This window comes from Ornithorhynchus anatinus, chromosome 7 (assembly GCF_004115215.2).
Source record: "Ornithorhynchus anatinus isolate Pmale09 chromosome 7, mOrnAna1.pri.v4, whole genome shotgun sequence".
NCBI classification, from domain to species: Eukaryota; Metazoa; Chordata; class Mammalia; order Monotremata; family Ornithorhynchidae; genus Ornithorhynchus; species Ornithorhynchus anatinus.
In genome coordinates, this window is record NC_041734.1 from 74998446 (window position 1) to 75011095 (window position 12650).

General features: G+C 47.2%; 1 protein-coding gene across 1 annotated transcript in view; it reads right to left on the minus strand.

Annotated features, from left to right (window-relative positions):
- Nucleotides 1–12220, minus strand: part of PARD3B (par-3 family cell polarity regulator beta) — a 933574-nt gene extending 921354 nt beyond the window's left edge. The window contains 1 exon segment of the mRNA XM_029068763.2: nucleotides 11980–12220. Within this exon segment, the coding sequence (XP_028924596.1) occupies nucleotides 11980–12099 (120 nt within the window). The 5' untranslated portion in view covers nucleotides 12100–12220.
- Between the last annotated feature and the right edge of the window lie 430 nt (nucleotides 12221–12650).

A 12650-nucleotide genomic window follows, 5' to 3' on the forward strand; every position in this document is an offset into this window, starting at 1 on the left:
CTCCCAAGCCCAGGCTTTTTTCACTAAGCCACAAAGATACATCATGCACTAATTGCTGATGTAGCCTAGGATCCAAAAGCCCCAAACACACACTTGTACTACATCCAATCACTGCCAAAAAATCAATTCCCTTCCCACCCCTTCCTTGTATGGACAGAACCACTTAGTTCAATCAATCATATTTACTGAGGGCTTACTGGGTACAAGAGTACTGTAGTAAACACATGGGAGAGTATGCTACAGAGTTGGTAGACATGTTCCCTGCTCACAAGGAACCCCCCCACTATAGATATTCTCCTCTCCATCCTCACACCCTGAACTCAGAATCTCCACAACTGCCTCACTCCAATCACTTACTTTTTGGAAAAAAAATCTAAAAAGACGTGCTTTACTGACAATGCACTGTTGTCACTCGCAGCCGGTGGGTCTGTAGCTGGCACGTGTGGTGGCTCCAGTTAATCCCTGACACCTCAGGTGGGGAGGAAGAGGAGATAAATGAGGGATGAGGAGATGTTGGGGACTGCTCTAAAAGACTGGAGTTTGAAACAGGAAGTCACTGGAACCCAGATCACTGGGGGATAGAGGTCGGAACCAAGAGAGAGCAGCAAAGCAGTCACTCCCAAAACAGCTCGAGGTGTGGGACTCAGGTGTCCGACCCTTCGGATGGGGACCCTGGGAGCAAAGAGAGAGGAGCTGGGGAGAGAGGGATGCAATAACAATAATAATAATAACTGTGATATTTGTTAAGTGCTTACTACGTGCCAGGCACTATACTAAATGCTGGGGTGATACAAGTAAACTGGGTTGACACAGTCCCTATCCCACATGGGGCTCACGGTCTCAATCTCCATTTTACAGATGAGGCCCAAAGAAGTGAAGTGATTTGACCAAGGACACAGAGCAGACAAGTGGTGGGGCTGGGATTAGAAGCCACAACCTTCCGACTCCCAGGCCGGTCTTCTATCCACTACTCCGTGTTCCATGTCATAAGGGGGATGGGGTCAGAAAAGTCCTCAGCAATAATGACCACAGAAAAGAAGGGTGATGGGAGAACCTCTACTGCTCTTTTTAATTAACCTGTAGGACTCAGTCATCGTGTCAGCAAAGGGAAAACTAACCAATTATATCAGCCTATGGGAAAACACATCCCACAGTGCTACAGTTCACACAGCTCACAGCACACCGACATTACTGAGGAATAGATTACAGAAGAATACAGGGGTATGCCTGTGCCTATTAAATAAAGGGCCTGTATTTACAAAAAGTCCGTTCACAAGAAAATTAAAATAAATAGATTTATGAAAGAAAATCAATGTCAAAGCTGAGATTTAAGAGTCTGAAAAACAGGATTTTATGACCTCCAGGTGACCTTTAAATGTCAAACCTCAGTAGTTGGTAAAGCACAAAAAGTTAATGACATGCAACTATTATAGAACTAATCAATGAATTTACCTTGTTTTGTGCTGATATGGTAAATTATAGCCATTTTCCAATACATCTACAACACCTTTAATACCAGTAACCTAGTTAATTTTTTTTTATGACTTATTACCTTAGATAAATCATCTGCCCGATTTCCTGCCTATTCCTATTCGCTAAACCTTGACGCTCCATGGCCCAACTTCCTTACAATCTTTTAAATATGCAAAGGTTTCAGAGCTTAACTTGTATATTATGCACCTTACATTTGAAAATGAATTCAACATCTAACCAAAATATTCAATACCATTTGCTTTATCTATCAGTAATCTATCTTCCAAAGTTTTCTGAGTTCAAATCCCACTACTGTAACAGAGTAGAATACAACACTCCATTTACTTCTACCGTACCTGTATTTAGCTGCTCCATACAATCAACTAACTACCATTGATGGTGTATTTCAAACCTTACGGCCACATAATACATTCAGAAATCGTTTAAGTGGGATTGTATCTATGCTGTATGAAGAAATAAAAATATAAAAGCACTCACACATGCTTTTGTTTTTCCTAATAGGAATTTTCTAAGGGCCCTGAATTACAGACTTCTGGACTTTCAGGTGCAAATTTGGCTGAGAGATGGAGGGTCAATATAACAAAATTCCTCTCTAATGTTTATTTCAAAATAAGATAGAAAATAATCTGGGAGGGAAGTTCTTAAAACAAAAAACACCCTGAAATATAATTTGATTTCTCTGTTGACATTTATTGATCATCTATATGCCTGCACCTCCCCCATTTATAAACCAATAATCTCTTTCGGAAAAGAGATCTGAATATCCTCAGCTCTGCCATAATATACATTTTCACGTGGTTAGCACAATATCGCAGAAGTAGATCATTTGAGTCCAAAAATCAAATCCTATTTGGATTTAGGGAGCCACTGTGTCAGTAAAATACTGTGAACAGCAACAGAACAGGTGGGCATTAAAGAAAGTTTTCCTTAGCAAGTTTTGCAAGAACGCAACCTCCAAAAAAAATACAGCTAGCGATTCACTCTCTCACATAACACATTTTTCACCCTGCGCTTTGGATAGAACATGGTTAGGAAATTAGTCAGTGTTAACAATAAGAAGAATAGAATATATTAAATGCTTACTATGTGCCACAGTACTGTATGAAGTGCTTGCATAGAAACAAGATCAACATGTCAGGTACATTCCCTGCCCCAAAAGGGGCTCACAGTCTGAGGGAGAACAGGCAGACATTATCACTGTTTTAGAGATGAGGAAACTGAGGCACAGAAAAGTTAACTGATATCCATGGTCATACAGCAAGTGCTCACTATGGGCAGGGAGCATGTCTACCCACTCTGTTACACTGTGATAACAATAATAACCACAATAATAATAATTGTGGCATTTGTTAAGCACTCACTATGTGCCAGACACTGTATTACGCGCTAGGGTAGATAAGTGCTATTAAGTCTGTATTAAGCACTTGGGTAGGGTAGATAGGGTAGGGTAGAGAAGCAGCGTGGCTCAGTGGAAAGAGCCTGGGCTTGGGAGTCAGAGATCATGGGTTCGAAACCTGGCTCTGCCACTTGTCAGCTGTGTGACTGTGGGCAAGTCACTTCACTTCTCTGGGCCTCAGTTCCCTCATTTGTAAAATGGGGATTAACTGCGAGCCTCACGTGGGACAACCTGATTACCCTGTATCTACCCCAGCGCTTAGAACAGTGCTTTGCACATAGTAAGCGCTTAACAAATACCAACATTATTATTATACAGCCTAATCAGGTTGGACACAGTCCCTGTCCCACATGGGGCTCACAGTCTTAATCCCCATTATCCAGATGAGGTAACTGAGACATAGAGAAGTTAAATGACTTGCCCATGGACACAAAGCAGATAAGTGGCAGAGTCAGGATAAGAACCCAGGGTCTGGTGACTCCCGGGGCTTGTGCTCTATCCACTAGGCAATGCTGCTGATCTCCCAAACCCTTAGTATAGTTGTCTGGACACAGTAAGTGCTCCATAATGCCTGGCATATAGTAAGCGCTCAAATATTATCATGCTCAGCACTTAGAACAGTGCTTGGCACATAGTAAGTGCTTAACAAATACCATTATCATTATTATTATTAATAAATACAATTAATTGAAGTGGCAAAGCCAGGATTAGAAACTAGATCCTCTGACTCGCAGGCCCATGCTCTTTCTTCTAGGCCATGTTTCTTCAACCTGAATATGCCTATCTGGATAGAACGGGATGAGACATAAAGTATACCCATACTATTGGTTAATCAACAGTATGTATTAAGCATTTACTATATGCAGGACACTCTACTGAGAGCTTGGGAGAGAAAAATATGAGTTGGTAGACATGATAGCTGACCACAAAAAGCTTACAATCTAAAGGGAGGGATACACATTAAAATTAATTACAAAAGAGGGACAATGGCTGCATATAAGGATTTGAACCTAAGTGCCCTGAGGCGGGTAGTGAAGTGCTAAAGGGGTACAGATCTGAGTAGGCAGGCAAGTCAGAGGGGCAGGTCAAGTCAGGGAAGGCCTCATGAAAGGAAGATGATTTTAGTACGGCTTTGAAAATGGAAGAGGAGCGCTCTGTTGGATGTGAAGCGGCAGAGAGTTCCAAGCCAGAGGGAGGACGTGGGCAAAGGGTTGGTGGCGAGATCGAGGTCCAGTGAGTAGGCTGGTGCTAAAGCAACCAAGAGTGGGGGCTGGGTTGTAGTAAGAGATTAGTGAGGTAAAGGGAGGAGGGTTAAGGCAAGCATACCCTTCTGCAAGTTTTCCTGAAGGTGAGAGTCATCAAGAAAGTAACCTCTGGGTTTCAGAACAACTAAGCACAATGGCCATGTATGTTAGGATTCAAAAATACAGTATTTTGAAAAAACTCTGGTTGGAGGCTCTCAATTCATTCCATGCAATTAGAGTATTAAGGAAATCAAGTGCACTAATGTGTTTCAAGATCCAAAACCTTGAACAAAGTGATAAAGACGTATTTTGAAAATGATAAAACATAAACACTAACTTAGATGATCAAATAGTAATGGCAATATATGCCCAAAAGAAACATATTAACATAGGCACACATTCAAAAAAACCCAAAACGTAAATGCTTAGAGCTTTGCGTTCAGTGATTTGGCAGTCGCCTGAGTTAATTCAGCACACCTAATTTGACTGCCAAGCTTAAACTCTAGTGAGTGAATATTGCACCTGAACTTAGTGAACCCCACTGCCTTACTAAGTTTTTTCTCTAAACTAACAACAGTAGCTTTGGAAACATGTTATAAGATCATAGAACACCGTAGTTATTTGTGAAGTAACTTCAGTCCTAACCACAGTGACTGTGTACACAGGGGCAGGGCAAGGTGTGCAGTGGCCGTCTACACCCAGCAGCCCCAAAGTAGACACCACAAAACCAGAGCACTGTCACAAAGTGAGAGCATTATAAGAAATGAAGCCCAGTGTGGGCAGGGATTGTCTCCATTGCTGAACTGTACTTTCCAAGCGCTTAGTATAGTGCTCTGCACCCAGTAAGCGCTCAATAAATACTACTGAATGAATGAAATGCCAGCTTTTTTTTCTATTTTATCCCTCAGCTTGCTGGCTCTGCCACCCATTAGCCTCCTTGGCATTCGTCTGTACACCTGCCACTTATTTGTGACTAAATAATTTAATTGCTGAGTTTATCAGTTCTGCCTGTTCTCTACACACATACACACACACTTGAATATCTTCATCTGCTTATCTCTGTCATTAATTTGGATGTTCCTTGAGGGCAGGAATAGGGAGATCAGTGTTCAATCTGACATCAGACAGCCTGGTTTTCAGCTGAATATCTTCTGGTCTTGAATTTTTGTTTAAAAGTACTCATCTTCCTTGTGCCACAATTCCTGCCAAGTTGTGCAGCACACAGGCATGACACCTGTGTTAATAGGGATCTAAGAAGGGAAAGGTCCAAGCTGGGGCTTGGGGTGAGGGAGGAAAGAGAAAGAAGGGGATCAGGGGTTCCCCACCAAAGACACACTAAGTGTGGGCAGAATCGGAATCGTGTGACGTTACACTGTGTGTCCAGTGTGAAACATCCCATGTATCTTATCAATCAGTGGTATTTACTGTGCATTCAGTGCTTGGGAAAGTACAATCCAACAGAGTTGGTAGATGTGATCTCTGCCCACATCTGCAAGAATCTTCAGTGGCCACCCTAGACAGGAATCATGTCATTCACTTCTACAGTATGACTCCAAGCCACTAGTAGAGTTCTCCATACAACAGCCTACCATGTGCATAACACATGATGGATACATAAAAATCATCATTATTAATAACACTGTTGGTAAGTTTCTTACATATTCTTAGTAGTCTGAAGGAATTTGAAGAATTAGTAATTTTCTGGGCAAGCCCCCTCAACACACGAGCACACACACACACATGCATGGAAGGTGATAAGCACTAGTGCTTCAGAATATATGCTCTGCAGTGTTTGATAAGATCATCAGGAAAAACTCACTACTGACTTCAAAACTGTCCATCCCCTTGGTCCCTCCTACTTCAACTCCCTTCTCTCCTTCTACATCCCAGCCCACACATTCTGCTCCTCTGCTGCTAACCTTCTCATTGTGCCTTGTTCTCACCTGTCCTGCCGTCAACCCCTGGCCCACATCCCACCTCTGGCCTGGAATGCCCTCCCTCCTCACATCTGCCAAATTAGCACACTTCCCCCCTTCAAAGCCCTACTGAGAGCTCACCTCCTCCAGGACTTCCCAAACTAAGCCCCTCTTTTCATCTGCTCCCCCTCCCCATCGCCCCCACTTGCTCCCTTTGCTCTACCCTGCTCTGCCACTTGTCAGCTGTGTGTCTTTGGGCAAGTCACTTAACTTCTCTGAGCCTCAGTTACCTCATCTGGAAAATGGGGATTAAGACTGTGAGCCCCACATGGGACAAACTGATCACCTTGTATCCCCCCCCCAGTGCTTAGAACAGTGCTTGGCACATAGTAAGCACTTAACAAATGCCATCATTATTATGATTATTACCCCCTTCCCACCCCAAGGCACTTGTGTGCATATATGTGCACACAGTAAGTGCTCAATTAATGCAACTGAATGAACTGGTGTGCATTTATAATTCTATTAATGGTGCGTATATATCTATAAGTCTATTTATTTATATTGATGCCATTGATGTCTGATTACTTGTTTCGATGTTTGTCTCCCCCTTCTAGACTGTGAGGCTGTTGTGGGCAGGGATTGTCTCTCTTTGTTGATGAATTGTACTTTCCAAGTGCTTAGAACAGTGCTCTACACACAGTAAGTGCCCAGTAAATATGACCAAATGAGCAAATGAGAACTTGAACCTTCATTTAAGCCTCATTTGATTTGATTGCATTTATTGAGTGCTTACTGTGTGCAGAGCACTGTGCTAAGCACTTGGGAAAGTACACTATAACAGACACATTCCCGACCCACAATGAGATTACAGTTTAGAGGGGAAGACAGACATTAATATAAATTATGGATATGTATATAAGTGCTGTGGGGCTGGGAAGGGAGTGGAAGAAAAGGAAAAGAGGAATTAATCAGAGAAGGTCTCTTGGAGGAGATGTGCCTTCAATAAGTCTTTGAGGGGTCGGTGCGGGGTGGAGGGAGATAAATTGTCTGTCAGATATGAAGAGGAAGGGCGTTCCAGGACAGTGGTAAGACCTGGGAGAAAGTTTGGCAGCGAGATAGATGAGATCGAGGTACAGGGAGGAGGTTGGTATTACAGGAGCGTAGTTTATGGGCTGGGCTGCAGTAGGAGAGTTAGCAAGGTGAGGTAGGAGGGGACAAGAGGATTGAGTACTTTAAAGCCAAAATGTACGGAGTTTGATGCAGAGGTGGATGAGCAACCAGTGGAGGTCCTTGAGAAGTGGAGAAACATGGACCAAACATTTTTACAGAAAAGTGATCCGGGCAGCAGAGTAAAGAATGGACTGGAGTGCAGAGAGACAAGAGGCAGGAAAGTCAGCAAGGAGGCTGATGCACTACTCAAGGCGGGACAGGATAAGTGCTTGGATTAACAGGGTAGCTGTTTGGATGGAGAGGAAAGGGAGGATTTTAGCGATGCTGTGAAGGTGGAACAGACAGGATTTAGTGATGGAATGAATATGAGGGATGAATGAGACAGAGAGGAATCAAGAATAATGCCAAGGTTAAGGGCTTGTGGGATAGGAAGGATAGTGGTGGTCGTCTCCAGTGATGAGAAACTCAGGATTTGGGTGAGAAGATATGATGCTCTGTTTTGGATACATTAGGTTTGAGGTGACGACAGGACATCCAAGTAGAAACGTCTTGAAGGCAGAAGGCAATGCAAGACTGAAGAAAAGGAGAGAGATCAGGGTTGGAGATGTAGGTTTAAGAATCACCTGCAAAGATGAGGCAGTTGAAACCATGTGAGTGCATGAGTTCTCCCAGAGAGTGGGTGTAGAAGTAGAATAGCAGGGAATCCAGAACTGAACCTTGAGGGACCACCCTACCCCACCCCAGTTAGGGGATAGGAGGCAGAAGAGGAGCCCACGGAAGAGACAGAATGAGCAGTCTGAGAAGAATGAGCAGAATGAGAGATAGGAGGAGAACCGGGGGGAAAGTGTCAGTGAAGCCAAGGGTGGATAATATTTCAAGGAAAAGGGGGTGGTCTACAGTGTCAAAGGCAGCTGAGAGGTAGAGAAGGATTAGGATGGAGTAGAGGCCATTGGATGTGGCAAGAAGGAGATCACTGGTGACCTTTGAGAGGGCAGTCTGTGGAGTAAAGGGAATGGAAGCCAGATTGGAGAGGGTCGAGGTGAGAATTGGAGAAGAACTTGAGGCAGTGGTGTAGATAACTCGCTCAAGGAGTCTGGAGAGAAATGGTAGGAGGGAAAAAGGGTGATAACTGGAGGGAGCTGTGGGTCAAGGGAGGTTTTCTTAGGGGGTGTTTGAAAGCAGTGGGGAAGAAGCCACTGGAGAGCCAACAGTTGGAGGTGGTGGTTAGGGAGGGAAGAAGGGAGGGGCAAGTGTTTTAATAAGGTACGAAGGGATGGGATGTGCAGGTGTAGTCAGAAAAAGGGAAGTTTAATTCATAAGAACTCTTTAAGCAAGGCCTTTAAGCAATTCTAATGAACGTAGGCCAAGGGTGGCCTAACTGGGACTCTTTAGCCACCAGCAGCTCTTCAATCGCTTTGTGGTTTGCACACATAGACTTTATTAGTTCATTTCACTTCACAGTAATGGTGGCCCAGTGTAGAGTGCCAGGGACTCAGGCCTTCTGGCGGCATAGCACCCCTCCCACATCTGGGATGGGGTTGGGGGAGAAAAAGGGGACGGGGCAGGGGACAAGAGAAGAGAAAAGAGCAAGCACCCAGCCCCAGCCCTTGTTCACTATCACAGCTCACCCTGTTCCCCACCCCCCACAGATCAGGAGGGACTGCTTGCTCTTCCAGCTGAAGGAAATGTTTCCAATCTGTGACTCCTGGCCACACTGTGTTTTTGATTTGAGGCTTTTCAATCCTGGGACTAGGCCACCCCTGGCAGGCCAACACTTAGATTCTGCAATTTAGCTTTAGTCCTTGTTAAAAAAAAAACAAAACTTTGATTTTTCTGGAATTTGTTAAGCACTTACCATGTGTCAAATACTGTTCTAAGAGCTGGGGTGGATATAATAATAATAATGATGGTATTTGTCAAGCGCTTACTATGTGTCGAGCACTCTTCTAAGTACTGAGCACTGTTCTGATATAAGTTGATCAGCTTGTACACAGTAATTGGAACGCAGTCTAAGTAGATGACTATTCTAACTACTTGAAACTAGTTTGGCGTGTTACCTTAAAGAAGAAATTCCCCACGTGATGTCTTCATTAGTTTGAGCATTTTCTCTCACATCACAGCAGGAGGGCAGTTAACCAACCACACACTCTGCCAGGTGCTGACAGCCAGCTGAGGAAGGGGCTGGTTATCTAGTTTGGAGAAGCAGCACGACATACCGGATAGAGCCAGGAGCCTACACATCAGTAGGTCATGGGTTCTAATCTCACCTCCACGGCTTGTCTACTGAAAAGTGAAACGACTCTGGGCCTCAGTAACCTCATCTGTGAAACGGGGATTGAGACTTGAGCCCCACATTGGACGGGACTGCATCCAACCACTTTGCTTGTATCCACCCCAGTGCTTAGTACAGTGCCTGGCACATAGTAAGGACTTAAATATCAGTTGGTTGGAAAATGGTTCCAGCAGTCTGACCTCTTCCCAGCTCCAAGAAGCCCGGGGTGGGGGGGAGGGAGGGTGAAGAGGATGATGGCAAACATCAATTCTTCTCAAGTTGATCTATTTTTTTAATGCTATCTGTTAAGTGCTTTAGCCAGGCACTGTACTAAGCACTGGGGTGGATAGAAGCTAATCAGGTTGGTCATATCCCGCAGAGGGCTCAGAGTCTTAATCCTTATTGTACAGATGTGGTAACTGAGGCATGGAGAAGTGAAAGCACCTGCCCAAGGTCATACAGCAGATAAGTGGGAGGGCTGGTATTGGAACCCGGATCCTTCTGGCTCCCACAACTGTGCACTATCTGTGAGAAGCAGCGTGGCTTAGTGGAAAGAGCCCGGGTTTGGGAGTCAAAGGTCATGGGTTCTAATCCCAGCTCTGCCCCTTATCAGATCTGTGACTTTGGACAAGTCACAGAGGAGCAGCGTAGCTCAGTGGAAAGAGCCCGGGCTTTGGAGTCAGAGGTCATGGGTTCGAATCCTGGCTCGGCCACTTGTCAGCTGTGTGACTTTGGGCAAGTCACTTAACTTCTCGGTGCCTCAGTTCCCTCATCTGTAAAATGGGGATTAAGACTGTGAGCCCCACGTGGGACAACCTGATTCCCCTCTGTCTACCCTAGCGCTTAGAACAGTGCTCGGCACATAGTAAGCGCTTAACAAATACCAACATTATTATTATTATTACTTAACTTCTCTATGCTTCAGTTACCGCATCTGTAAAATGGGGATTAAGACTGTGGGCCTCAAGTGGGACAACCTGATTACCTTGTACCTACCCCAGTGCTTAGAAGCATGCTTAGCACATAGTAAGCGCTTAACAAATGCCATCATTATTACTATCATCATCCAGTGGGCCACACTGCTTCTCTGTGTACCTACCACCCTGCACATGGAGAAGCAGCATGGCATACTGGGGTCAGAAGGTCAAGGGTTCTAATCCCAATTCCGCCACTTGTCTGCCGTGTGACCTTGGGCAAGTCATTTCACTTCTCTGGGCCTCAGTGACCTCATCTGTCAAATGAGTGTGAGTCCCATGGGGACAGGGACTGTGTCCAACCTCATTTCCTTGTATCCATCCCAACACTTACTAGAGTGGCTGGCACACGGTAAGTAGGTGTTTCACCTATATCAGCGTGGCTTAGTGGAAAGAGCCCAGGCTTGGGAGTCAGAGGTCATGGGTTCTAATCCCTACTCCACCAATTGTTGGCTGTGTGACTTTGGGCCAGATACTTCACTTCTCTGGGCCTCAGTTCCCCCACCTGTAAAATGGGGATGAAGACTGTGACCCCACACGGGACAACCTGATCAACTTGCATCTCCTCCAACGCTTAGAAGACTGCTTGGCACACCTAACAAATATCATCATCGTTATTATTACGCTAATTATCACTATTATCAGAGACCCCATTTTAGGCCACGTGGATGGGAGCGTTAGGCCATCCGGATGCGCCGCAAAAGCGCCGTATCCAAGCTGTTCGGACGAGGCCGGGCACCGGGCAAGTTGTCAGGGGCTTGGAGGGCAGGAAGGAAAACATGAGAAGCAGCTTGGCTCAGTGGAAAGAGCCCGGGTTTGAGAGTCAAAGGTCACTGGTTCTAATACCGGACCCAACGCTTGTCACCTGCGTGACTTTGGGCAAGTCACTTAACTTCTCCGGACCTCGACTGACTTCATCTGGAAAATGGGGATCAAGACTGTGAGCCCCACGTGGGGCAACCTGATCACCTCGTATCCCCCCCAGCGCACAGAACTGTGTTTTGCACATAGTAAGAGTTTAACAAATACTATCGAAAATAAAAAAGCGTGGTGGCCCCTGGACCGGGCTGGATAGGACCCAGGAATCCGAGCCCTCCAGGGCGGCCGGGCGGCACCCCCCGGGGCCCGGAGGCGTCCTCTGCCCCCGGGCAGGATCCCTGGCCTGCCCTGGGGTGCAGGAGAGGGCAGGGAGGTGCAGACGGGTGCAGAGAAGTGCAGGGAGGTGCAGGGAGGTGAAGAGGAGTGCAGGGGGGGTGCAGGGGGGTGTAGGCGGGTGCAGAGAAGTGTAGGTTGGTGCTGGGAGGTGCAGAGGAGTGTAGGGGGGTGCAGAGGAGTGTAGGGGGGTGGAGAGGGGTGCAGGGGAGTGCAGGGAGGTGCAGAGGAGTGTAGGGGGGTGCAGAGGGTTACAAGGGGGTTCAGGGGGTGCAGAGGAGTGTAGGGAGGTACGGGACAGTACAGAGGAGTGTAGGGAGATGTAGAGGAGTGCAGAGGGGTGCAGAGCGGTGCTCACCGTGTCCCTGGTGCGAAGGTAGCGCTGGAGAGCCTGCTGGGTGAGCTCCCGGACGCGGAGGCGGCCCTCCTTGCAGGGCACCACGATGCCCGTCCTCCCGAAGCAGACGGTGACTTTCATGGTGGGCGGTGTGGGCGCGGAGCAGGTGTCCGGGCCCGGCGGGCAGCCTCCCCCCGGCCGGCCGGACCCCTGGTTCGCTCCGCTCTCCTCGGTGGCCCCCGCCGGCCGGCCTGCCGGCCTCCCCCCCCCGCGGCTCCGCAGTGGACGCGCCCGTTGCCCGGGGAGCGGCGGGGGGGGGGGGGGGGGGGGGCCCGGGGGCGGCTCCCTCCAGCGCCCCCTCTGGCCAGGGGGGCTCGGTGCAGCGCGGGGCCCCCGCCCAGCGGCCGCCGGTCCTTTGCCCCCCCGATCGATAGCGATCGATCGAGCGATCGATCCGCCCAGCGGGCCGGGACTTGGGAGGGAAAGTTTTGCGGCGGCCCCGGCTGACTCCCTTCCCTCCCGGTGCGGTGCTGGGCGGCCCCCCCGCCCCCCCCTCCTTAAAGGGGCCGCGGAGCCTCCTTGGCAGCATCATACTAATGTTGGTATCTGTTCCGCACTTACTATGTGCAGAGCACTGTTCTGAGCGCTGGGGGAGATGCAGAGTAATAATAATAATAATAATGTTGGTATTT